The 26,872-nt window shown below is 37.2% G+C and overlaps 1 protein-coding gene across 1 annotated transcript in view; it reads left to right on the forward strand.

Moving 5' to 3' along the window:
- Positions 1–13,401, forward strand: part of RO60 (Ro60, Y RNA binding protein) — a 35,884-nt gene extending 22,483 nt beyond the window's left edge. Inside the window, exons 3-9 of the mRNA XM_075528521.1 lie at positions 4,656–4,876; positions 5,816–5,962; positions 6,250–6,387; positions 7,884–8,000; positions 8,842–8,955; positions 9,197–9,343; positions 12,774–13,401. Of these exons, the coding sequence (XP_075384636.1) occupies positions 4,656–4,876; positions 5,816–5,962; positions 6,250–6,387; positions 7,884–8,000; positions 8,842–8,955; positions 9,197–9,343; positions 12,774–12,926 (1,037 nt within the window). The 3' untranslated portion in view covers positions 12,927–13,401. The remainder of the gene's footprint in view (positions 1–4,655; positions 4,877–5,815; positions 5,963–6,249; positions 6,388–7,883; positions 8,001–8,841; positions 8,956–9,196; positions 9,344–12,773) is intronic.
- The last annotated feature ends 13,471 nt before the right edge of the window (positions 13,402–26,872 follow it).

Here is a 26,872-nt window from a genome sequence, read left to right on the forward strand (position 1 = left end):
TTATATGCAAATATATTTACATATGTTCATGCCTGTATTTAGACCTCTATAAATGCCTTTTGCCTCCTAATTCTTTCCTTTTTCTTTCCTCTTGTCCCACTATCATGTTCGGCCTTCATTCGGGTTTCAGTAACTCCTCTCGGTGACATTACCCTTGATCAAGCCCTAGCAGGCATCCTACACCCTCCTCACCATGGATTTTAGATCTCTTGTACCTTTGCTCCTGAGTTTGTTAACACCCACTTCCTTTCCCCTGCCTCTCCCTCTCCTGTGATTTCTCCTCTGGATCATTTATAGGGAGCGGTTTTTTGTTGTTGCTAGGCTCCAAAGCATAGTGACCCTATGTTCAACAAAGCAAAACTTTGTCCAGTTTTGTACCATCATAATTTTGAGCCCATTGTAGCCATTGTGTCAATCCATCTCATTAGGGCCCTTATTTCTTACTGATCCTCTACCAGAATAGATGTCCTTTTCCAGGAACTAGTCTCCTGATAAATATCCAAAGTAGATGAGACAATGTGTCACCATTCTGTCTTCTAAAGAGCACTCAGGCTGTCCTTTTGTAAGACAGATTGGTATTTTCTTTGGACAGTCCATGATACTTTTCAGTAGTCTTTGCCAGCACAGTCATTCAAGGGTTTCCATTCTCTAGTCTTCCTTGCTCATTGTCCAGCTTTTGCGTGCCTGTTAGCAATTGAAAACAACGTGGCTTAGGTTAGGTACACTTAGTTTCAAAGTGGTATCTTTGCTCACTAGCACTTAAATGAGTTCTTTGGTAATTTATCATTTTATTTCTTCACTGCTTCTATGAGCATTGATTGTGGACTGACATAAACTGAAACCCTTAACAACTTCATTCTTTTCTGTTTATCTTAAGATCAATTTTGGTCCGGTTCAGATTTTTATACTCTTCATGTTGAGTTCTAATCCATACAAAAGTCTAGCTTCTCTGGTTATCTGCTCAGCATACAGATTGAATAAGTATGACAAAAGACTATAATCCTGATGCACACCTTTTCTGATTCTAAACCACTCTATCCCCTTATTCTTCTAACAAACACTTCTTGGTGTATGCATAGGCTCTATATAAGCATAATTCGTTTCTTAAATTCACGTTCATAGTAATCTACATTATCTTCAGCAAAATTGTGCTTAGATGTGATTTTTTTTTTTATATTTCTGCACTCTGTTGAGTCACCATTCTTGGGATGGGCACAAGTATTGAATCCCTGGCAGTTAGTTAGCCATTCTTCCAAATTCCTTGCCACAGACTAGTGTAGGCGTCCTCAACCTGGGGCCCGCCGGCCACATGCAGCCCACCGAGGACATTTAATCCGGCCCGCCAGGTGTTTTTGCCCTGTTTGTTTTTTTACTTCAAAATAAGATATGTACAGTGTGCATAGGAATTTGTTCATAGTTTTTTTTTAAACCTTAGTCCAGCCCTCAAACAGGTCTGAAGGACAGTGAACTGGTCCCCTGTTAAAGTTTGAGAACCCCTGGACTAGTGAGTGCTTCCATAACTGTTATCAGTTAGCGGAAACATTTTGATTGATATCCTGCCCATTTCTGGATGGGCTTTCAGTGTAGCTTATACTTCTTCCTTTAATACTGTCATTTCTTAACCATACACTACCCCTCGAAGTGCCTGAAACTCAACTAATTATTTGATACAGTGACGATTCTTTCCATCTTTTGATGATCTCTGCAATGCTAACTGTTTTACCCATAAAATCCATCAGTGTTGCATCTCCAGGCTTGAAGTTTTTCTTCAGTTATTTTAACTCAAGCTACTCTGAGCATGTTCCTCCCTTTGGCTTATGGATTCTAGGGCTTTGGGTCTTCTTGAGCATCCTTTTGAAATTCGCTATTCTACACTCCAGAGCAGGTTTCAGTCTTTTCTGACATCACTTGTCTTTCTCATTCCTGTTTGATTTCTTTGGTATTCTTGATGGTCTCCCACAGTTCGTCTTCATTAGTGCTCGTTGTGTCAAATATGTTATTGGGATGACAGCTAGATTCTGGCGGGGTACACTAAAGGTCATAGTTTGCATCTTGTGGACTTGTTTTGAATTTCTTCAACTTCAGCCTTGGCGTGTATGTGAGCAATTGATAGTCTGTTCCGAAGTCAAGCCCCTGACCTTGTTTTAACTAAGGATACTGGGCTGCTCCATTTGTTCCTACAGATATAGCAATTTTGATTCCAGTTTTCCATCTGGCAAAGTCTATGTATATAAGAAGAAGTTGTTGATCTTCTATCATGTTATCTTCATCTTCCTTTCCATTACCTCTGAGAAACATTAGGGAGATGGAAACCTTGCTTCTGGAAGTGTATAGAGCTAAGTGAAGGATTCATTGAGAAATGATAGCATCACATATTTATATTCTCACTCAGTAAGATTTCTGTAATTTTGTAGCAATGCTCTTGGATTACCTCGTAAGTTCATAGCCTTGTTGGTAAGTGCCAGGGAGTCACGCTCCCACACAGCGACCCTATTTTCAAACTCTGCCGGCCTGCGCCAGCCTCATGACTTCCCGCGTGTGAACCCGATGTCGGAGCCACAAGGTCAACCCATCTCCTTGAGGGCCTTCCTCTTTTTTGTCATCCTTCACTTTACCAAGCGTGATGGCTTCCAGGGAACTGGTCTCACCTGACAACATGGCTAAAGTATGGAAGAGAGAGGTCTCACTAACCTTGTTCCTAAGGAGCACTCTGGCCAGACTTCTTCCAAGACAGATCGATTTGTCTTTTTAGCTGGCCATGGCACTTTCATTACTCTACAGCACACAATTTCAATGAATTTATTATTCTACTCTTCCATCTTCTTACTTGGTGTCCAACTTTCACATGTATGTGAGGCAATTGAAAATGCCGTGGTTTGGGTCAGGTCCACCTTATTAGCCCTCAGAGTAATCCTTGTTTTTCAATATTCTAAAGAGGTCTTTTGCAGCAGATTTACCTAATATAATTCATCTTATCTGTTGACTGCTGCTGCCATGAGCATTGAGTGTATATCCAAGCAAGCAAACTCTTTGGCAACTTCAACCTTTTCTACATTTATCATGCTATCAGATAGCTATTGGCCAGTTGTGAGGATTTTGGTCTTCTTTACATTGAGTTGGATATACTGAAGGCTGCAAGTGCTTCGAGTCTTTCAGCAATTAAGGTTATGTCATCTGCATAACACAGGATGTTAATAAGCCTTCCTCCGATGCTGATGCCACATTTTCCCTATAGTCAGTCTTACCTGATAATTTGCTCAGTATATATAAGTAAGAGAAGATAAAACCTTGTCACACACATAGAACAAATTCTATAGGACAGAGCAGTCCTGTCCCATAGTTTCTCAGACCAAATCTTTACAGAATCACACTGCCACTTCCTTCTCCTTCAGAGTGGCTGGTGAGTTCCAATGGCTGACCTTTTGGCTAGCTGGCAAGCTCTTAACCCCTGGGCTTTCAGACTGTCTGTACAGGGAGGCTTCAAAAATTTGTGGGGAAAGTATTTTTCATTTCAATTTCATTTTTCCACTAATTTTTGAATCCACCTCAAAACCCAAACTCGGTGTCATCTAGTAGATTCCTTCTAAAAGTGACCCTACATGGTAGACCTGCCCTGTGAGTTTTCGAGACTAACTCTGGGAATAGAAATCCTTGTTCTCCCGAGAAACTGCTGCTGGTTTCAAGCGGTAGACCTTGCATTTAGCAGCCCAACATAGAGATAACCCACTACCTCATTTCCATTAAATCAATTCCAATTTGTACCAGCCCCACATAGTGTTGCTAAAACAGTGAAACTATATGAGCAGGCCAGCCTCATCTTGTTCCTGGTGGATTCACACTGCTGGTGTAACCAGCCAACAGGTGACCCATGACTCCATCAGAACTCCTACCACCTCAGTGTTTTGATTCCAACTCATAAAGCCAGGACCACTTCCTATGAAATCACATAGGGAAAAAAAATCACATAGAGTATGACTATGCTTGTTTCACATATTTATTTTACCTACCTGTCCCCTGTGGATATTTGAAATAGAAAAATTCAGTCCCCACCTCTTGAGGGTGGGTGAGTTAAGGCCTAGAAAGATCTTGCAGCTCATTTACTGGCAAAGATTTTTCTCTCTATTTCTATTACATGTAATAAAAGGAGAGAACAACTATTATTTTCCTTTTTTAATATGGCCTGTAATACTTTCTCATCTATAAAGACACAAAAATTACATATCAAAAATCCACTTGTACTTATCTCTACTATTTAGCACCTAAAAGAGTCAACTGAGTATAAGATTAAAATGAGATGTATCCTTACACTTGTAAGTTGTTCTGAGGTAGGTGATATGTTTTATCTTACTCCAGGTTTTATAAAGTACTATAGGTATATGATTTTTTTATAAGACATTAAGCTGTTTTAATTAAAAGTAGATTATTAGTAAATTTTGGAAGCCAATAGAAATAGTTGTAGATATAGAAATCATTTTGTAATTGTACTACCAAAATTTCTAATTCTGGTGCCTCAAAAAAAAATCCTCTAGTAAAATGACTTCGGATATAGATTTTTTTTCTCTTCTAAGCTCTTGATTATGACCATCATCATATATTCTCATGTAATCTGTTTTATTTTTAATCTGGTAATTCAACCTTTTCTATATTTTGTGAAGGACTTGCCATTGTGACCAAATATATTACAAAGGGCTGGAAAGAGGTCCATGAATTGTATAAGGAAAAGGCACTTTCTGTGGAGACTGAGAAATTATTAAAGTATCTGGAAGCTGTAGAGAAGGTAAAGCGAACAAAAGATGAACTGGAAGTTATTCATCTGATAGAAGAGCATAGATTAGTTAGAGAACATCTTCTAACAAATCACTTGAAGTCTAAGGAGGTAAGTAAATTATAATATGTGATTAAACAGATTCCTCCATGATTTGAGCAAATGTTTAATGATTTACAAACACATCTCCCAGGGCCACAGAGGTAAGCCTGACAATCTGCTCTGTAAGTATGTAATGGTATACACATTAGTTTTTTTAAGAAAGAAATTAACTATATTTTGATAGTGATGTTGATTGAGACCCATTTCACAAATGGAGCTGACAGTAAGTTGTGGACCCATACCTGATAGGCCCTGTCAGTTAACATTTCTCTATGCAATTCCTCTTGACCCACTTCACTTTTCAATTTTTATAATAAGCAAGATAGCTTATTTGATAACCCTTTGACCAGTTAGCCTAGATTTTCATTCTGAAAGTATTGTGAACCCCCAAATAAAGGCTTAGACCAGTGGTTCTCAACCTTCCTAATGTCACAACCTTTTAATACAGTTCCTCATGTTGTGGTGACCCCCAACCATAAAATTATTTTCGTTGCTACTTCCTAACTGTAATTTTGCTACTCTTACAAATCGTCGGGTAAATATCTGATGGCAGGATGTATTTTCATTGTTACAAATTGAACTTAATTAAAGTGTAGTGATTATTCACAAAAACATTATGTAATATATATTGTGAAATACTTAAAAATAAATGAAATGTTGTCTTGAAGCACGGTGTAGCATGGATAACAGTCTTCACGTTGGGTACTCGTATGTGGGCATGTGGGTGGACCCGCCTAGGGACGGATAGAGGAGCCGTGTCTTGGTTCCTAAGACCATCGGGATTACGTGTTTTCCTATGGTCTTAGGCAACCCCTGTGAAAGGGTCAAAGGGGTTGCAACCCACAGGTTGAGAACTGCTGGCTTAGACGATATAGTGTGATATTACTATGTTACACCAGTTCATTTCCCTTGTAATTCCTTATCCATCTATGTATATTGCTGCAATAGGTATGGAAGGCTTTGTTGCAAGAAATGCCTCTTACTGCATTACTAAGGAATTTAGGAAAGATGACTGCTAATTCAGTGCTTGAACCTGGAAATTCAGAAGTATCTTTAGTATGTGAAAAATTGTGTAATGATAAGCTATTAAAAAAGGTAAGCATTTTCAGTGTCCTTTCATAGCTCCTATTAATTCAAAAAATTGGTTTCTACATTTTAGAGGTGCAGTCATTGTAGTTTTCCGGTATTCTGAGATTTTTTTTCTCATACCAAATTGCAATTTTTACTCATAACCTAAGGTTAATATGTCCTCCATTTTCTTCTCCCCCTTCCCTTTTTGAAAGATATTTACTTAATACCAACAACAATAGAAAGATCCAAGAAGATAAATAATTAGTATTATATTTAACTTGACTTGTACATTTACTTTCTGTTGTTTCTAGGCTCGTATACATCCATTTCATGTTTTGCTTGCACAAGAAACGTACAAAACAGGGCATGGGCTCAGAGGAAAACTGAAGTGGTGTCCTGATAATGAGATTTTTAAGGCATTAGATGAAGCTTTTTACAAAACATTTAAGGTAATAATTTGATTTAATATCTTACAAAATCATTTTACTGGTGAGAGCACTGGTGGAATAGAGTTGATCCATTGAACTGCTAACCACAAGGTCAGCAGTTCAAATTCACTAGATGGGGCTTTCTATTCCCATAATTACAGTCTCAGAAACTTATAAGGGCAGTTTTACCTGTCCTATTTGGTCTCTGTATCCTAAAAACTCACTGCCATCGAGTCATTGATGACTGCTAGCATTCCCCTGTGGGTTTCCAAGGCTATGCCTGGTTACAGGAGTAAAAAACTCAGTCTTTGTCCTGGTGGAGCTCGTGGTGGTTTCAGACAGACAACCATGGAGATTTTAGCACACAATGCTTAACCACTAGACCATCAAGGCACCTGTAAGGTCACTATAGTCAACATCAGCTCGATGGCAGTGAAATTAATAGTGTAAAATCATGTGGGGTTACATCCTAAATTAGTCTTTTTCTTAGCTCATATAAATACACCGACTCCTCACTTGTTGACAAGGTTTTGTTCTAAAAACAAACTCGTTACAGAAAGTTGATTTGTTAAACATCAATACATTCCAGCCAAACCACTGAGAATAAGAGAATAATTTAGTTACAGATAATCTTAACCATCACAGATAGTGTAACTCACACCTCATGTTTATTAATTTCTATATGATTATACCTTGTTAATGTGCAAAATAATCAAATGGTAGATTTTTCCTTATCATTATAAATGCTCATTGTTGAGATAAACCTAAAGTAACTGAAGAGTCGGCATATACACTTTTTGTTATAATTTTATGAATAAAATGTTTCTCCCTGACTTTGATTAACAACTAATTAACCTAATATCCTTTGTATAATTTTTCTTTTCCAAGTTTAAGCCTTGTCCTTTCACATGGTCTTCTGTCCTGTTTTCCCCCATAATCAATAAATGATGGCCATTTGCTTTGTTAAGAAGGGAAATTTAGTTGGTTGGTTGCTTTTTAGTAATGAAAATCACGTCAGACCCACAAATTAAGTTTTGATTTAAAATTTTTTTGTTACAAATTCTTATTTTCCTTTAGTGAAAAATACGTGAATATACACAAGAGGGCTTCAAAGGTTCATATAAAAATGAAATTCAAAGATAATGAAATTTTTCTAAGAACCTTTTGAAACCTCATGTATATTTTATTCAGGTATATATTTTAATGTAAATATATATAATACCATAATGCCTATATTCTTATATACTCATATAAGTATGTATAATATACATATGTACACACACCCAAGAAGGACTCCTATAAATAAAATGACTAAGTTATTTCCTTTTTACAAAATAAATAATTTTCTTTGTTTCACTATTAGTAAAAGCTAAATATGTTGGAATAATTTAAGAAAATAAGGCTTTTTATAAGTCTTTAGAATGAAAAATTGTGAAATAGGACTTTTTAGAAACTTTACATGTGGTTTCTATGATTGCGTTTACTGATTTTTTTTTTTCATCTTTTCCACTCTTTAGACAGTTGAACCAACTGGAAAGCGTTTCCTGCTGGCTGTTGATGTCAGTGCTTCTATGAACCAAAGAGTTTTGGGTAGTGTACTCAGTGCTAGTGCCGTTGCTGCAGCAGTGTGTATGGTGAGACAACTAAGGCAATCTAGAATTAAAATCATAAATCTGTAGAATGGGGTAAAACTATAAAAAATTAGATATCAAAAATTGTTTTCACGTACTTTGCATGTTTTTCTATTCATAACCGTGAAATTTTTAAAGCAACATTTTTAAGTGTATCCAAAACTCTAGAATTTTAAGAATAGAAATTATAATTTTTATAACAAAAGAATCAATAATATGATAAAACCATGGTTAGGAATTTACTTCAAGAATACAGAAGTTAAAGACCATTAAGAATCCTGTCAAAAGAATTTAGTTCTTCAGTTCTAGTCATCTGTAACTCAATAGTAGACAAATCATAGGTAAGATTCTTAGCTTTTCTTCTGTGGCTATTCATCACTTATTAAAATTAAAAAGTACTCAATTTGCTTGAGAGAATTTTTTTTTTAATATCTTTCCTGGGGGCTCTTACATCTCATCACAATGCTTAAGAGAATTTTAAGAACCAATTTCTTGGTGAATGTGCTTTGAACTCCTGTTACCTCTTACTAGCTCTAAAACAAAATAATGCTTAGTGATATAAACATCATAAGATGGTTTCTCTTGAAGTTTTATGAACTTTGAAATCCAGTAAAACCTGTGAAGGGCTACCAAACCTTGGTAAGGCATAAACCTGTCTGATGTGGAAAACTAATATTTTCCACTAAAACAAGCGATACACAAGTGCTAGAACTGCACCCTGAGAAACAGGGAAAACAAGACTCAGAGATCAAGTTAGTTTTGTTGTTCTGGCTCTCACAAGTTTCACTATGTTGAATTCATTTCCTCAGAATCGGTTGAAAATTAATACCATTGAATTTTTCAGGTTGTCACACGGACAGAAAAAGAGTCTCACGTAGTAGCTTTTTCAGATGAAATGGTGCCATGTCTAGTCACTCCAGATATGACCTTACAAGAGGTTTTAATAGCTATGAATCAGGTAAGAAATTTACTTACTAAATTTACCTAACTTGCATTATATAACAATTTTATGTACACTTTCGGAGAATAAATTGTTTTATATTAATTTTCTCCTGAGAAGCAAAAACCATTACAAACGATATATACAGGATTTGTGAAAACCTATATATTGGCTCTGAACAAAAAGATGATACTAGAAATACAATTGTTATGAAATATAAGACACATTTTTACTTTTATTCTCTGTGTGTGTAAATGAGATCCCAGCAGGGGAAACAGATTGCGCTCTTCCAATGATCTGGGCTCAGAAAACAAACACAGCTGCTGATGTCTTCATTGTGTTCACTGATAATAAGACCTTAATTGGAAATGTTCATCCTGCTGCTGCTCTAAGTGAATATAGAAAGGTAAAATTTATTCTAATTTTTTTTTCATCCCATATAATACTAAAATGTTAGTCTGGATTGACTAGAGGAATAAATTCCTGGACACTCGTGTGTATCAGAAAGAGCTTTATATAAAAGAGAAATTGTGTATTGAGAAAACACCCCTGTCCAGATCAAGTCCCTACGTCTCCTATATTAGCCCATATGTCCGATAATAGTCTATAAATACCTCTTCAGACTCATGAAACAGGTAATGATGCTGAAAGCAGGAAGATCACAGACCAGTGGGTGGAAGGTCTTATGGATTCAGTGGCAGTGGAAGCATCTCGACGCTGGCAGGTGCCTCCTCCAGCTCCAGGCTCTAGTGTAGCTCCGTGTTTCTTGTCAGCAGGAATACAAAGCAGAGTCAGTCTGACCTCCAGTGAGCTATTTATCTCCTTCGCACCTCCAGAAGTGGTCATCATGCTGTGACTTGAATGACAGGCTAGACTCCACCCCTTCTCAAGTTAAACTATTTCTGTAGCTATTTGTGTATCATTGTATAGGCGTCTGATGCCAGTTAGAGATTCATAATTACTTGAAATAAAGGCCACCCTTAATTTTTTCCAACCAGTTTCAATTCTGTAATAACCTTTGCAAACAATGTTGTTTCTAATACTCAAAAGAAATAAATACCACTGCCAGGTAGACATTTCTGATTTACAGCAACTATAAAGGACAGGGGAGAACTGCTGTTTGGGGTTTTTAAGACTATACATCTTTACAAAAGCTATAAGATTCCTCTTTCTTTCATGGAGCGCTGGTGGAGTCAGATTCAGACTTTTCCAAGAGTTGCTGAGTATCCCACTTTGCCAAGACTCCTTATACCTTAGCTAGAAATTATATCATCCACAGTGGAAATCATACACAGGAATCAAATCCTCTACATCTGTGTAAAGTGATCATGGTGAGGTTCAGTACTAGTCAAAGCATGGCCAGGAGCCAACTGTGGGACAGACCACTAATTTCTCATACACAAATTAAAATTGAAGCTGAAGAAAATTAAAACTAATTTATGAGAGCAAAAGTACAACCTTCACTAGATCCCACCTGAACTTAGAGATCATCTCAAAAGTAGGTTTGACTCATTGTCCACCAATGACCAGATCCCAGGTTAGTTGTGGACTGGCCTCAAGGCCAGCATGCATAAAGCAAAAGGCCAAATGGCTGCAAGAAAAACTGCCGTATAGACTAGTGCATCAGCCGAGGTTTTCAGCACGTTTTATGCCGTTTGTAGTAGAATGAGGTGCTTCGACTGATATTCCGGTAGGCTTCTACTTCAGTTTATGCGGTTAAAGACCTGGATAAGACTGAGAGAAAGAATATGCTTGGTATTTCTCAACTTGAAGAAAAAAGTCAAGCCCCTCAAGTTGAAGGATTCTAGAGGGGTGGATCTAAGTGAGCTAGGAAGCATTAAAAGAAGATGAAAGGTATACAGACTTCCTGTACCTGAAAGAACTGTTAGTATTCAACCATTTCAGAGGTCTCATGTTAGCAAGAACTGATGATATTGAATATATATATATATATATATATCCTATATCCAATATATACACACATACATATTCAAGGCTCCAGGGATTGACAGACTACTAAGATATTTCAACAGAGATGCGGCACAGTAAGTACTCACTCATCTTTGCCAAAAGAGCTCCATATTGTACCCATTCCAAGGACAGTTGATCTATCAGAATTCAGAAATTATTGAACATTATAACTAATCGCACATGCAAGTAAAACTTTTCGGAAGATAATTCAAAATCACATACAGCAATATGTTTGCAGGGAATTGCCAGGAATTGCCAACCCCGAGAGGACTTGGAACAGGGGTATCTTTACTGGTGTCTGATAATTCTTGGCTGAAAAGATAATCCAAAGAAAATGTTTGTTTACTGACTGCAGTGGCCTTCGACTCTGGTTCATAACAAATTACAGATAGCATGTCAAGCATGGAAAGCCAAGAACACATGTGTTCATGCAGCATCTGTGTACAGACTAAGGTGGTCATTCTGTATTAAATATGTATACTGAGCAAATAATCCAGTAAGATAGACTATATCTTAAGATAGAGGAATGATCATTAATCTGTGATATGCACATGATATGCCTACTGAAAGCAAGAAAAACTTGAAGCACTTGCTGATGAAGAATAATGGCTACAGATTTCACCTCAAAGAAAAAAATCCCCCCATTTGGACCCATGCACAACATAATGATAAGTAGATAAGCTTGTCTGGCTTGGAAAAAGTACACCCAGAATGCTCATTAGAAGCAAACATGGTGAGACATCACCTGTGTGCTCTGGACATATTATCAGGAGACACTAATCCCTAGAGAAGATCAGCGACAAAGAGAAAGACCTTCGAAGAGATGGATTAGCATAGTGACAGTCCTAGTGGGCTCAAGCAGCAGCAACTACACAGAGTCACGATGGCACAAACGAAGCCGTGTTTCCTTTGTTCCCGTAGGCTCTCTGAATCAAACTGACTTGACAGAACCCAGCAGCAAAAATATCTTCTAATGATGCCTTTTGTTTCCTGCAAAATTAAAAGAATCAATTGTGAATTTTGCTTAAGGACTGTATGCACGCTAATAAGTCTTTCTGAAATGATAGCAATGTTTTGTATCTGCACTGTCTATTGAAGCTACTACTAGCCATAAGCAGCTGTGGAGCACGTGGATTGTGGCTAACTTACTGGAAGGAGGGGGAAAACCTGGTTGATAAAGAGCCATGTTCTCCTCCAGGAGTCTAGTGGCATCTGGGACATGGTTAAAAATGAATCAAGGCTATGGGAAGGGGACCAGCCATGTATGTTTTATCAAACCACCCAGATTCAGATGTACATTTATCTTACAGAAGTGCAGGTGAAGAGAACCAATTTGGAGTCCATCCTATGTCTGTCTCTTCCTCTGACTGTGGGCTTAAACAGGTTATATAAGAGATACAAGTCATGGTGGCTACTAGTACTTACTTTTTGCACAGTTATAAGAATATTGGAACTATTAAAGAGTTTATTACACTCACTGCGAAATTATCCAAATTCTTTTAATCTTAAATTGTTGCTAAACAGGTTATTGACATTTTTTCATGGGACTTTTGAATATTGTAAGTATCAAAGCTGTAGTCAAATTGATAAATCCAGAGAATATTTCCTTATATTTACATATACTTCTGCATACTGTCCTAGTGTTTGATATGTTGGCAAAATGTCTGGCTCCTCCAAATACCTGACAGAAATTACACAGACTGCTTACGGTGCACTTTGCCCTAAGAGATGACAAATTTTATGGCAGGAAAAGAAATTTATAATTAAAAGTTGTAATACAGAGATTATTTTAAAGTGGTTTAATTTTGGAGGGTATTTGCTCTTAAATAGCTTTTAAAATATTTATTTTTTATCTTTTTCTACAGAAAATGGGTATTCCAGCCAAATTAATTGTTTGTGGAATGACAGACAATGGTTTTACCATTGCAGATCCAGATGATCGAGGCATGTTGGATATGTGTGGCTTTGATACTGGAGCTCTGGATGTAATTCGAAATTTCACACTAGATGTGATTTAACCATAACCACCAGCATGATCTTACTAAAAATACACACCTACTTCCCAGCTACTCTTAATCCACTGAAAGGTGATGGAAAACAAGAAAAAGAAGAAAAAAATTAGGATGAGCCCAAACCTTTTTCCTAACAAACTATCACTTGGGAGGTAACATCAGAGTACACATTAGCTTTCCTCTGAGAGAAAGGACTTTTTGTTGATAGACATTGAAAAATAGAACAGTAGAATAGTTATTTCTTTGGGGAATAACATTTGTAAAAGTGAGAGCTGAAAGTGTAAGTAGATTATGTATCATGATACTTTAACAGCTTGTGTGAAAAGTTTCCTTAAATGTTTTCATTTGAAAGGGGCAACTTTGATAATTTCCAAATACTCTGAAATGCACTAGACCATGTAACTGTGATGGAATATGAAAATCATCTGTAAACTTTTATATCGAAGAGGGAACATTTGATTAAACTTTGAATGCGTTTTTACCAGTTTTCAGAGTCTTCTAGTAAATAACAACTTTCTTATTTAATGAAAAAGATACTTCTGATGAGAAGAGACTGCAAAGTTTGTATGTGCTTAAGAAGTTCATTTGATGGGGTGTTTTTGTTTTACTGCCTTGAGTGATGGGTGTCGCTTGAGAGTATACTTCTCTGAATTATAAAAGGATAGACATGTGCACGCACGTTTTCTTCATGCACTTAGAGGAAACCGTCATTCAAGCATTTACCTCCCCCTATTAAAAGTAAAACAAAATTTCAAACGTAACCAGATTAACTGTTTCCTTACTTTAAAAAGAAATTGGGTTTTTTTTAGCCCATTACAAATTGGTTTTAGATATTTTTTAATTATAAAAATGTCAGTGGCCTCCCTCCTTTTTTGTCCAATAGTCATTTTGTGACCATCATCTTTTTAACAGTTCAAAATATATTTGATTTTGTAAAATATATGTAACTCAACATTTGCCAGTTAAATGCTTAGTGCATATGCAATTCTGTGGCGTTACATAAGTTGATGTTCTTTTTTGGTAGTGGGATAAATTAAGCAAGCTGTGTCCTTCGGGTTTAAAAGGCAGCTTTTAGAATGACATATTATCACCAAACTAGTCTTTAAGAATTTTTCTTTTTTTCTATTATAATTTCTGTACATTGAGTTTCCTTTTCATTACAATAAATACATTATTGACATGAACAAGTATCTTGTCATAAGTCTAACATTAAAGCAACAAAGTCTCAATTTTACCAGGATTGTCAAAGATAAGTTATAAGATTTTTATTTGTATTCATTGTTCTTTAAATATCAAGGATTTACTATGGGTTTTATAAAGCCGTTCTTAACATTTTTCAAAATGCCAACTAATAAATATAAGTTATAGCCTTTCAATATATTTAGGTGTTAGAGGTTTTTTTTTTTCTTTTTTTACATTCGGTGTTAGAGGTTTTATGCTTTTGGGTGGAAAGGGGGATTTTGGTGTAATATTGGAGTTTGTGTGGGTGTTTTCATCTATATCTTGAAATATAGGCTCCAAGAATGACAGGAAAACGTTCCTTTCAAAATCTTAGTTGACCTAGAATGCTGGCTCTGTATAACTCACACTGCAGTTTCTCAATGGGATCTTCTTTTTTCAGCAAGATTAGTAAAAGGGGAAAAATGCATTGCTTTTCCTCATTGGTGTCAGTTACATGGTGGATTTGGAAATAATTGTTTTTTACCCTCTATGAAGCATTGAATTTAACATGCTAGCTACTTTTGACATATTAAAATGCGTTTTTATGTTTGAATCTTAAGTGTAAAGACCCTAATTGAGTTGTGTAGTAGCGCTTGAATTCTTTAAGTAGTCTTTAAGTTCAAAATTATGATTGCTGTTTATTCCTAATAGAAATGTTAGATGGACAAGAATACAGATTATTTCCTTCGGTTATTTTAGTAGTACTCTTAGGCGAATATTTCTAAGAACTAACATTCCATCAGAGAAAAACGTTTCAAAGTACCCTTTTTAAAGTATTTAGATACATTGAATTAAATGGATTAGGGTTATGATTTAAGAAAGAACAAACAAAAAGAAAAAAACTACAACAGAAAGTACTGTGATAGGCAGGCAGTCCCCAGGTGCAAACCTGACCCCTTCCGAAGTGCGTGTCTAGTGTAGGTAAATGAGAACACGTGCATGTGGTTCTCATTTTGCCAGACTCTGCAAGGGCTTCTCAGCCTTTTTCATATTAACTACTTTTGATTTAAAAGTTGTGCGTGCAACAAGTGAAGGTAATTGTGATAGAGAATTAAAGGACAGATACACAAGTCTGTAAAATCTTCAAAGCCTGGGAACCGACTGGCTATTTTCAAATCATAGGATTTGGAGCCAAGGGTAAATCTTAGATATTGGCTAACTTTTAATATTTTTTAGAGTTCTGAAGCCCAAAAGATTATGACATGGAAACGCTAGACTTAGAAATATCCATTACTTAAATCCTATACCAATATTTTCCCCCTACAAATGGCAAGAGCAGGAGATAAAATAACATTTTTCTAAACTTTTATTTAGATATTAGGAAGCATTGTATATATACATGATTAGGAATAGATAAATGGAGATTGTGAACAGGTGTACTTTTGTAATTTATAGTAATCTTCAAGCACAATATTTGTTTATCTGTTGCTATATAGCATAATTCCATTGAGAAATTAAAGAACTTTACCTCATTATTAAATAAATGTATTCCAGTAGTAAACAGATTTTGTATTCTGAATTACTTTTAGGATTTCTGTGACAATATTTGAGAAAATGTTGCTATTAAAAGTCCTGATTAACAACAGTAACAACCACCAAGAAATAGGTATGTGGTTACACAGGTAGAAATATGTGCACATATGTCTGTAGGAAAGTACATGTGAGTACATCGTGTATAGGACAGGTATTGATAGACATGTAAATACAAGTTTGCATGTGCTGCGTATGTCCATAGAGATAATAAAGCACATAGGGATACAGTTGTAGAAACTCCCGAGACACATCCAAACAACTAGAGTTGGTTTACTAAAGTTGAATGGTTGTGGAGACCATAGGTTTTGGGGATAATTTAGTCAGTTAACATGATGTAGGTCATAAAGTTAATGTTCTGTACCCTATTTTGGTAAGTAGTGGTGCCTAGGGTCTTAAAAGCTTGTGAGTGGCCGTATGAGATACAACTCAGTCTCAGCTTGTCTGGAATAAAGGAGAATGAAGGAAACCAAAGAGTCACAGAAAAGATGAGTCTGCAAGCCTACTAGCTGACAAGAACCACAGCCTCTCCCAACCTGAGACCAGAGGAACTGGATGGTGCTTGGGCTATCATAACCAGTTTTTCTGACCAGCAACACAATAGAAGGCCCAATTACAATGGGGGGAAATGTAGGCCAAAACTGAAATTCCTAATTTTAAAAAAATACTTGTTAGAAGGAAAGCTATAACCCCAAGATTATGGCTCTGAAATTTTAACTGAAACCACTCCTAATGTGGAGATCATCTTTCACCTAAACAATAGACTGGATTTTCAAGTAAATCTCACCCATGAGTAATGAGTTTCTTAACCATTTAACTGTGAGAACAAATGGTCAGCATTTACCTAGGAGCAAAGATGAGTAGGAAGGAGGGAGGGGTAGGAAAGTTTGATCCATGGAAACAACAAACTGGAAATAATGAAAATGTTAAACATGATGAATATTGTAAACAATGTCATGGAACAATTTTTATGAAATTGTTAAGTGAAAACAATTCACTTTGTAAACTTTCACCTATCAATAAAATATTGAAAAATGTTTTTAAAAATTTGGGTAGAAACTGCATGTAAAATTAAACCAATAAAATAATATTTTATAATTACATACAATCCTGAGAAAACCTTTATTTCTTAGCTGGCATGTAAGTATTTTCAAGAGATAGTTGTAAGTAGTAAGTAAAAACTAACAAGCCAACTCACCTTAAGTTTTATAAATTACATATATTAACACTTGTATATTTTTAAGTTTTTTAACTTTTATGAGGTTATTAGTGAGGTAAACAGGTAAATTTAGTGTTGTCTCAAACTCTGGCTTTAACTTGATTATAGACAACCAATTTAACTTCTATGATGTAATTTCACACTCAAAAGTAAATCTGATGGCTTGCATAATAGAGTATACATGAGTCAATATGTTTTAAAATTTTAAATTGGAGGGAGGCTTAATACACGTTAAAACTTTTAACTGAAAAGATTCTTGTTAAAGTTTATTTTGAAAGATAAACATTTTATGGAAATAGTTCCATAGTCTTTAATTTTTTTCCCATAGTCTTTAATTTTACCACTTACGGCAGATTAGCAGTTTGTTCACAATGAAAATATTAACAGTCTCAAGAAATAGTAAAAGAACTCTAAGTGAGGAAATGCTATTAAACATTTGCATCATTATAAATTAAGATAAATGATCAAATGTCATCAGGTTTTTCTGTAAATTTTCCGAAATACATAAATTTTAGTGATATAAATCAGAACTGAATAAATTTCAGGCTATTAGATGTGAAATACCTTAAAAATACTATGAATCTACATGTAAACTACAATTAAAAGCTGTCTTTGTAATTTTTATTAGCTTTATTTTAGTTTGTCCTAAAGATATAACCACAAGTCCAAGATTGTTGGTGAATCTCTTTAATAAATAGGTTAAAGGAAAATTGTGAGTCTTGAATGCCACAGGTTTAGGGTTATGTGATAGTATCCCTTCTAGAAAAAATGTCCTGTAGCTTCAATGTTAAACATGCACAAGGAAGAATCAAAAGATAAGTGAAATTATGGAATTGTAAGTTTTGTTCATTTTTATTATGTGTTGTCTGGTTTCTTGTTTATTGGAAATTTGCTTTTGTACCTCTTGTCTTCCTTTTCAGTCTCCTGACATTTCTGCCCAGTTCTAGGCCTGCTATCCTTGGGTAATAAAAATGAGCGACAGGAAAGTCACAGTCATTGCAGATTGGGAAGTTAGAGCATTTTCAAATTGCTATGTGCTTATATATTTAAAGCTGTATTTAGCTTTTAAATAGTAAGGGCAGATCTTTAGGAAAGACAGCTGAATTTTGATATATTCTTTCCCCAAAATCAATTTACATTGTATCAAAACATGTATATTTTTCACATTAGATATTTACAGAAATTTTGTAGATCAAGTATTCAACCTTTGTTTGCAATTATAAATTTATGTACCTGGATTTGAGAAGAGAATTGCTGTGTTATATACTCTTAGAATATTAAACTGTCTCAATAGCATCATTCCATAATTTTAAATGCTATTGTCAACATCTTTGCTACTAGTTTATTGAGTGTATATATATGAAGATAGATCAAAAAGTAATAGTCCAAACTCAGAAACGTTTATTATTAAAAAATATCAGAAGCTAAAGCTATTGTTTCTCAACATAATCTTCCTTCTAGAATTATGCACTTTTGAAAATGGTATTTACATCTCAAACTTTCCCAAGAATTCTACACTCCAGTGTGTACCACATCAGTTTGGACATCTTTACGGGACTCAAATTGTGTTGCTTTCAAGAGTTGTCTTTGATTGTGAGAGCAAAAACCTAAAAGGGTAATATCGGCTGTAGGAGTAATGGAGTAAAGTGTCCCAATGAAATTTTCAAAGGATAGACCTTGCTACCCTTTGAAAAGCAAGTCATGTGCGTGCATGGTCGTGGGGGAAAATTCTTTAGTACAACTTTCCTCACATCTATCTTACCAGTACAGTTTTCAGTTAAAGCTTACTAATGAGCACCGAAATTGTCCTGTGCCTTTGGAGGAAATCTATCAAGATTACTCCCTTTGAAGTCTGAAAAATAGTCGCCAAAACCTAAGCAGACCTCCATGCCTTGAATTGAACCGGTCTCACAGACTTGAAAGTCACCATGTTGTAGGGCCATTTGGGGAAAGACTAAAATGCGACTAAGCACATTTCTGAGAGCACTTGCCTACCACCATCTGATCACAGAGCCATTTATGAGCCGCATCCCTAGTAGCAGTACCCCCCAAAATGTCAAGAAAATACCGGAAAGAGGTCAACGTAGAGGTTGCAAAACTATCACTCAAATCCAGGTATTTTCAATTTTAAAATGTGTAGATACAATTAAAATATACTGAGGTAACGGGTTCATTAAGAAGTTTTTATCTATTTGAGCTGACCTGATGGCTTTGCGGTTGGGCATTGGATTGCTAACCCCAAGAGGTCAGCAGGTTGAAACCACCAGCCACTCCAAGGGAGAAAGGCTTTCTCCTTAGTCCCTAAAGATTGCAGTCGAAACTCTCAAGGCAGTTCTGCGGGATCACCATGAGATAGCAGTGATTTTTTTTTTGGTTTATGCATCATATATGAACACAGTGATACTTTTTAATTTGAAACAATTTACATTTCTGTGCTTTTAGGAGTTACCAGACTGTTTGAATAAAATAGTAATTTTTTAATTTCTCCGTCTCACGGAAGGAACACCTATGTTCCTAGTAGTGAATGTGGTTAAAGTCTTTCAAATAAATTAGTACCAAGATAATGATATCAGTATAAAAAATTGAAACTATTCTTTGTTATTAAGGTTTATTTTTAAATGAAATGGTTTCAGAATCCATGTGTGACCAAATGCAATTACAACACATGAAAGTAGAAAATCAGGTGGGAGTAGGAGTATTACAAACCAGTTCTGTCCTAATTTTAGGAAGTTAAAATTGGTACATTATACAGAACAATATTTGCATAGAATACATATAAAATTTATGTGCAAGAGCCTTAGATTGCGGAAAAAACCTTTTTACTGCCTTAAACTATAACTAGCACTCTGATACAGGCATACTAGTTACTTCCATGGGGTCTGTTCATTAAGTACTCCCTAATGGTAATTAGTGTTTGTGAAGTTCAGAACTCCTAAAGAATCTCTTAGGACTTTTAATTTTACACAATGAATAGAAATTTAACCCTGCTTAGAATCCAATTGTATATGAGTTGTTTGTAGTTTCACTCATTTAAAATTGTGAGTAGTTCTATACACCGATTGATGGGTTAATCTGGGGACGCTCTGAGGTTTATAACATGTGACTTAACATCAGTAGTCCCTGTAGTTTGTTTTGTATATTAAATTATCCAAGAAGTTGGACTTTATGGCTATAATATGACCTCCAAGCGCCAAGTTGCATAATGGAAATAAATGAAAAATACAGTTGTGACTACTTTGGGGTGAGGAGGGAAGGAAGGGCGAAAGGCAAAAGCAGGGGGCAAGTAGGAAAAAAATGAAAAATACAGCTGTACAGGTCCAAATATGGTATAATTTATACGGGATTTTTAAAAGGGCAAGCATTTTGTTCAAGCCTATAAACAAATTTAAAGACGTGAACTGAGTAATAAAGCATTGGGGTTAGTTGCAATTAAAAGGACCCATTTTTACATCCACTTTCCCTTTCCAAGTAGGAATAATTTTTAAAACTGTTTAAGAAAATTTTACATTGTCAAGCTGGTGCTTAAAGGTATATAAAGTTTTATTTATATATTTATTTCATTTCAAAGGACCCTGGAATGGTTGGGGAGAGGTCCAGCGTATGTTAATAAATGATACTTTTTCAAATCCTGCAAGTTTTCACTGTAAATAATATACCTAAAAATGTAATTTTGCTGCTTTCAGATAGGAAATGAATGAATATACTAATGCATGATATTGTGAAACCCTGCCTTTCCTTTGCAGCCTTGCAAAATACCATAAGAAAATCATTTGTCATGGAGTGCAGATGAGCACAATGTGAACTATTCCTGACCATCTGTATTGACACTGTTGAAATTGATTGATGTACCAAATAAACTCTATGCCTATCTAATCATTACTTTTACTTAAATAATTATGAATTGTTCTGCATTATGAAATCTACAACCCTTAGTAATTAACCTGATAGAATAACTTGTGTTATTCTGGGTAGACTAGAGAAAGAAATTCATAGAGACTCATGTGAATAAGAAAGAGGCTTATATACAAGAACAGTAAAATATTAAGGAAACATCCCAGGCCAGTCCCGATTAAGTGTATAAATCTGGTATTAGCCCATATGTTTGATACTAATCTATAAAGTCCTCTTCTGACTCACGAAAAACATGCAATGATGCCGAATGCAGGAAGATCACAGGCCAGTGGGTTGGAAGTCTGGATGCAGGTATATTGTAAGCATCTCAGCGCTGGCAGGGGTCTCCACGTGGCTTTTCCACCACCCAGGGCTGCATCAGGGTAGGTCATGTAGCTTCTCAGGGATGTTTCACAGGGAGTCAGCCTTTTCAGTAGAGTCTCCAAGTGAGTTTGCAGAGAGTCTCCTGCCTCCAAGGAGGAAAAAACAGATTTCCCAGAATTCTCAGGAAAAAGCCAAGCCCATACAAAGTCCTCATTGGCTATGATTCGATTGACAGACTAGACTCCGCCCTTCACTCTTAATCCTCTCAAATCCAAAATTGACACCAGATTATGTAATTACCACAGGCCTTCGAAAACTTGCTGGAAAATGGAACTAAAAGACGATGGAGGGGGAGCCGGGAGGGAGGGGAAAAAAAAGAGGACCTGATGCAAAGGGCTTAAGTGGAGAGCAAATGCTTTGAGAATGATTGGGGTGGGGAATGTACGGATGTGCTTTATACAATTGATGTATGTATATGTATGGACTGTGATAAGAGTTGTATGAGCCCCTAATAAAACGTTTTTTAAAAAAAAAGAAAATGGAATTTTTCCACCAACTTTTTTTATAATTATTTTATTGGGGGCTCATACCACTCTTACCCCAATCCATACATACATCAATTGTGTAAAGCCCATTTGTACAGTCATTGCCCTCATCATTCTCAAAATATTTGCTCTCCACTTAAGCCCCTGGCATCAGGTCCTCATTTCCCTCCCTCCTTCCCCACTCCCCTCTCCCTCATGAACCCTTGATAATTTATAAATTATTATTTTCTCGTATATCTTGCCCTGTCCGACATCTCCCTTTACCCGCTTTTCTGTTGTCCGTTCCCCAGGGAGGAGGTCACATGTAGATCCTTGTAATTGGTTCCCCCATTCTACCCCACCCTCACTCCACCTTCCCCTGTATCGCCACTCTCACCACTGATCCTGAAGGGATCAACCACCCTGGATTCCCTGTGTTTCCAGTTCCTGTCTGTGCCAGTGTATATCCTCTGGTCTAGCCAGACTTGTAAGGTAGAACTGGGATCATGATAGTGGTGGAGGAAGCATGTAAGAACTAGAGAAAAGTTGATGTTTCATCGTTGCTACACTGCACCCTGCCTGGCTCGTCTCCTCCCTGCGACCTTTCTGTGAGGGGATGTACAGTGGCCTACAGATAGGATTTAAGTCCCCACTCCGCATTCCCCCCTCATTCACAATGATATGATGTTTAGTTCTTTGATGCCTGATACCTGATTCCTTTGGCACCTCGTGATAACCTCATGATCCATGTGGGCTTTGTTGCTTCTGAGTTAGAAAGCCACTTGTTTATTTTCAAGCTTTTAAGACCCTAGACGCTATATCTTTTGATAGTCGGGCACCATCAGCTTTCTTCTCCATATTTGCTTATGCACCCATTTGTCTTCAGCAATTGTATCATGGAGGTGAGCACACAGTGATATGATTTTTTGTTCTTTGATGCCTGATAACTGATCCCTTCAGCACCTTGTGATCACACAGGCTGGTGTGCTTCTTCCATGTGGGCTTTGTTGCTTCTGAGCTAGATGGCTGCTTGTTTACCTTCAAGCCTTTAAGAACCCAGACGCTATCTCTTTTGATAGCCGGGCACCATCAGCTTTCTTCACCACATTTGCTTAATGTCTTCAGCAGTTGTGTCGGGAAGGTGAGCATCATAGAATGCCAATTTAATAGAAGAAAGTATCCTTGCATTGAGGGAGTACTTGAGTGGAGGCCCAATGTCCTGCTACCTTAATACTTGAAGGTCCCTTGTCTTTGAACAAGACAAAGTGAGCATCAGAAATAAAGGATATTCAAATCAGAAATGAAAAATGATCCTTATTCTCAGATGACATGATCCTATCTATACATGGAAAATCTGGGAGACCACAAAAAATTACTGGAATTAATAGAAGGATTGAGAAAAGTGGCAGAATTTTTACAGAAAAATCATTTGGGTTCCTCTACATGAATGAGGACTAAAATAAATCTGTACCACTTACAGGGAGCCCTGGTGGCATAGTAGTTTACACTTAGAGCTGCTAACCACAAGATCAGTTCAAAATCACCAATTGCTCCTTGGGAAAAAGACAGGACTTTTCACTCCAGTAGAGTGACAGCCCTGGAAACCCACTGGGGCCGTTCTACCATGTCCTATCGGGGCTCTGAATCTGCATCGACTCAATGGCAGTGAGTGTGTTGATTAGGTTTGGTGTACCATTTACAAAAGGGTAAAATACTATGTCTAAACTTCAACCAGGATATGGTATGTAAAAAGATACAAGGAAGGAAACTAAGATCAAAAAAGTAAAATTTCACATGCTTATTGTTTGGAATACTTAACACCATGAAAATGTCAAGATTACCAAAAGCTATCTATAGATGTAATGCAATTCAGTTTCAAATTTCAACAATATTCTTTAATGAGTTGGGAAAACTAATCTCCAACTTCATTTACAAAGAAGCCTTTTAGCAATATAGCTAAAACAATACCGATTAGTATCATGCATCCCAATCTCAAAACTTATTATGCAACCACTGTAATGAAAATAGCCTGGTACTTGTTCAAAGGCAGGCAAATAACAAATAGAATAAATTGAAATTTAAGGACCCAGAAGTAAATCTGCCAGTCTACTGGCAGCTGATCTTCCACTATCAGTCACATTTCATTCAATGGGGAAGTAAAATTCTCTAACAAATGGCACCTGCAAAACTGGTTATCCATTTGCAGAAAAATAAAACAGGGACCATACCTCCCATCATGCACAAAACCAGCCTCAAAAGAAAGTCCTACATGTTAGTGCTAAGACTGAATGTAATTTAGTTTCTAGAAGACAATATAGGAAACAAACTAGAGGACCTATTTTTTTTTGCACAAATAGTTTATTTAAAGCAATGCACGAACAATAGAACATAATTTAGGTAACTGAGACCTAAAAACTAAATACTTAAATGCATCAAAAGATTTAAAAGAGATGAGGAAAAAATCCTCTGGTTAACCATCTATCAGACAAGGGTCTATCTAATCTCTAAAGTATACAGAAAAATAATAAAAGACAACCCAATCAAAAATTGTACAAAAAGAAGAAACCTCACCAGGGACATAAAAAATACAAGAAGAACTAAAATGTTACTGCAGGAAACTCAAATTCCAAAGGAAATATTCTGAAGGCCAACAAATATGAAAAGATGCTTGTGATCGTTAACCATTAGAGATGTTAATAGGTGCCAATGAGTTGGTTGTGACAGAGTGACCCTGTGTGCATTCCAACAAAACACTACAGGTCCTGCACCGTCTTCACAATTGTCTTTTGCTTATTTTAATATTATTAGGAGACCCACTCTCAATGTGTAGCTTGTATTCAGCTTGGAGAGTTATGTATGCTAAACCCACATAGGAAGTATTTACACAGCTATCGCATCACTGAGCAAGCCCAACACATCTGTCTCAAAAACTCACTGCTGTCTGGTCAATCCCAACTCTGAGAAACCCTACATAGGTTCCTGAGGCTTTGTAAATCATTAAGGGAGCAGACAGCCTCATCTTGCTTGCACTGCTGGCCTTGCGTCCAATACTAGCTTATCTGACAGCGCCATCAGAGCTCTTTATCCTTCCTCCACGCCATAAAGCCAACCCGAGGTACTACCGTTTGGAAAGCTTTTTTGAGAGCCAGAAAGTAAAGCTTTTAGCCCAGGGACTTTCTCAGGGGAAGATGTTGCTGGTTGTCATACTAAAGAGGTATTATTGATCTCTAGTGGGAGAGGCAAAGGCTGCTACTTAACATCCAATGATTAATAAAGCAGCATACCCCTCCCCCACCCCAACACATCTATAAGAGAATTATATGGGCCAAAGTCCCAACAGTATCACACTTGACACCCATACTGTCACACGTAACTTGTTATTACCAAAACCAAGCTCAGTGCCATCGAGTTGAGCCCCACTCATCGCGGACCCCATGTAACAGGGTAGCACTTGCTGTGCCTGCCTCGTCTTTCCCAGGTCACAGGCTGCCTAAAATACAGGCCATGTGCTGCTATCTAAGGTCTGGTGTCCAGTTAACATGGACCTAACTGTGGGGTGACATTCTGTCGGCTCCACCCATCTGAGGACTCCAGAGTATGGGGCTCTCCCAGGGAAGAGAGTCCACTTGTCTACCCACAATCTCCAATCTGGGAGACTGCGATTCAACAACCCCACTTCCATAGCTTGAGGCAGTAACTGTAGCAACCAAACGTTTTTTTTATTCTCCTCTCCCCGAAAGTGAGAAGCCCTGGAGGGGTAGTGGTGCTGCATTAGCCTGCTGCCCACAAGGTGCGCTGCGCAACCACCTGGGGCGAGCCGCGGGAGAAATAGACGGCTTTCTACTCTCATGAAGCTACCGTCTCAGAGCCCTGTCCTATACGGCCATCAGGAGTCGGAATCCACAGATGGCAGTGAGCTTTTGCATCAGTGAATGCTACCATCTGACGCCTGACTGGCATCAAACGAAAGCCATCGGGCCAACCAGCATTATTCCTTCTTGGATACCGGAGGCCAACAGGCAGGCTGCAAGTGCACGTCACAATGCGCATGCGCATCGAACCCCAGTTCCTCTCGCTGGTCCTGAGTTCCTAGAGAGAGCTCCTTCGGCCTCAGGTGCGTCAGCAGTGACCGCTACAATGAGCGACGAGAGGGATTAAAGGGGGGGGGGGGGATGGCGTCATGAAACGGCTCTATGCAGAGATGGGGTCAAGCCGTGCCTTAAACCCCCCTAGAGTTCCTTGGCCAGATAAGCCAGCCCCTAGGTCCCGCCCCTGCTTATTCAATACGCTTGTTGCAACCTCTGCTAAATGCGGAACAGTTCACCATGCAGTCTCACGGAGGAGGAGGCGTAAGCCCATCCCGGTTCTCAAAGTCTGAGGATGTAAGCCAGTCCGGTCTGGGGGGCTGGACTGTGAGCCATTCAGCTCTGCAGCCTTGGAACAGTGATGTTTTCCCATGGCACGGCATCCACAAATCCCATCAGATTTAGAGCTGGGCAGTGTCCATGAGTAGACATGATCATACCAATGCTTGCTCAACCATTATTTATAATAGCAAAAATATGGAAGCCACCTGAGTGCGTACATTCATACAATGGATACTATGCAACTATAACGAAAAATGAATGAATCTGAAGGATGTAATGCTGAGGGAAATGATTACAAAAGGACAAATATTATATGGGCCTACAATCTCATAAAGTCAGGAATAGATGTAAACAAAGAAATCTTTGATGGCTCCCATGAATGAGAGGCACAAGAAGATAAAGTCAGCTTCTAAATAGTAGACACTTGTAATGTTTGGTAACACCAACTAAAGGTGAAGTCGCCACAATTTAACCAAAATAAATAAGACACTAAGAAGTACCTGATTAAGAGATTTCAGTCCTCAATTTGCAAAAATAAGCTAAAAGTATGGTATGTGGTTACATAAGCAGAACTATATGCTTACAAGGGAGCTGCTTTAAAGTTTCTGGGAAAATGGGATTAAAAATAATTTTTTCCATAAACAGTCTCATACATATTTATATGTGCTTTCTACATTGGTATGTCTATAGATAAAAGAGCACTGGTAGTGTAGTGGGTTTTGCCCTGGGCTGCTAACCCCAAGGTCAGCAAATTCAAAACCACCAATGGTTTCAGGGGGAAAAGGGTTTTCTACTCCTGTTCAGTTAGTCTCAGAATTCCACGATAGTTCTACCCTGTCCTATAGGGTCAATGACTCAATGGTGGTGAATATATAT

Source organism: Tenrec ecaudatus, chromosome 1, assembly GCF_050624435.1.
Source record: "Tenrec ecaudatus isolate mTenEca1 chromosome 1, mTenEca1.hap1, whole genome shotgun sequence".
In the NCBI taxonomy this organism is placed as follows: domain Eukaryota; kingdom Metazoa; phylum Chordata; class Mammalia; order Afrosoricida; family Tenrecidae; genus Tenrec; species Tenrec ecaudatus.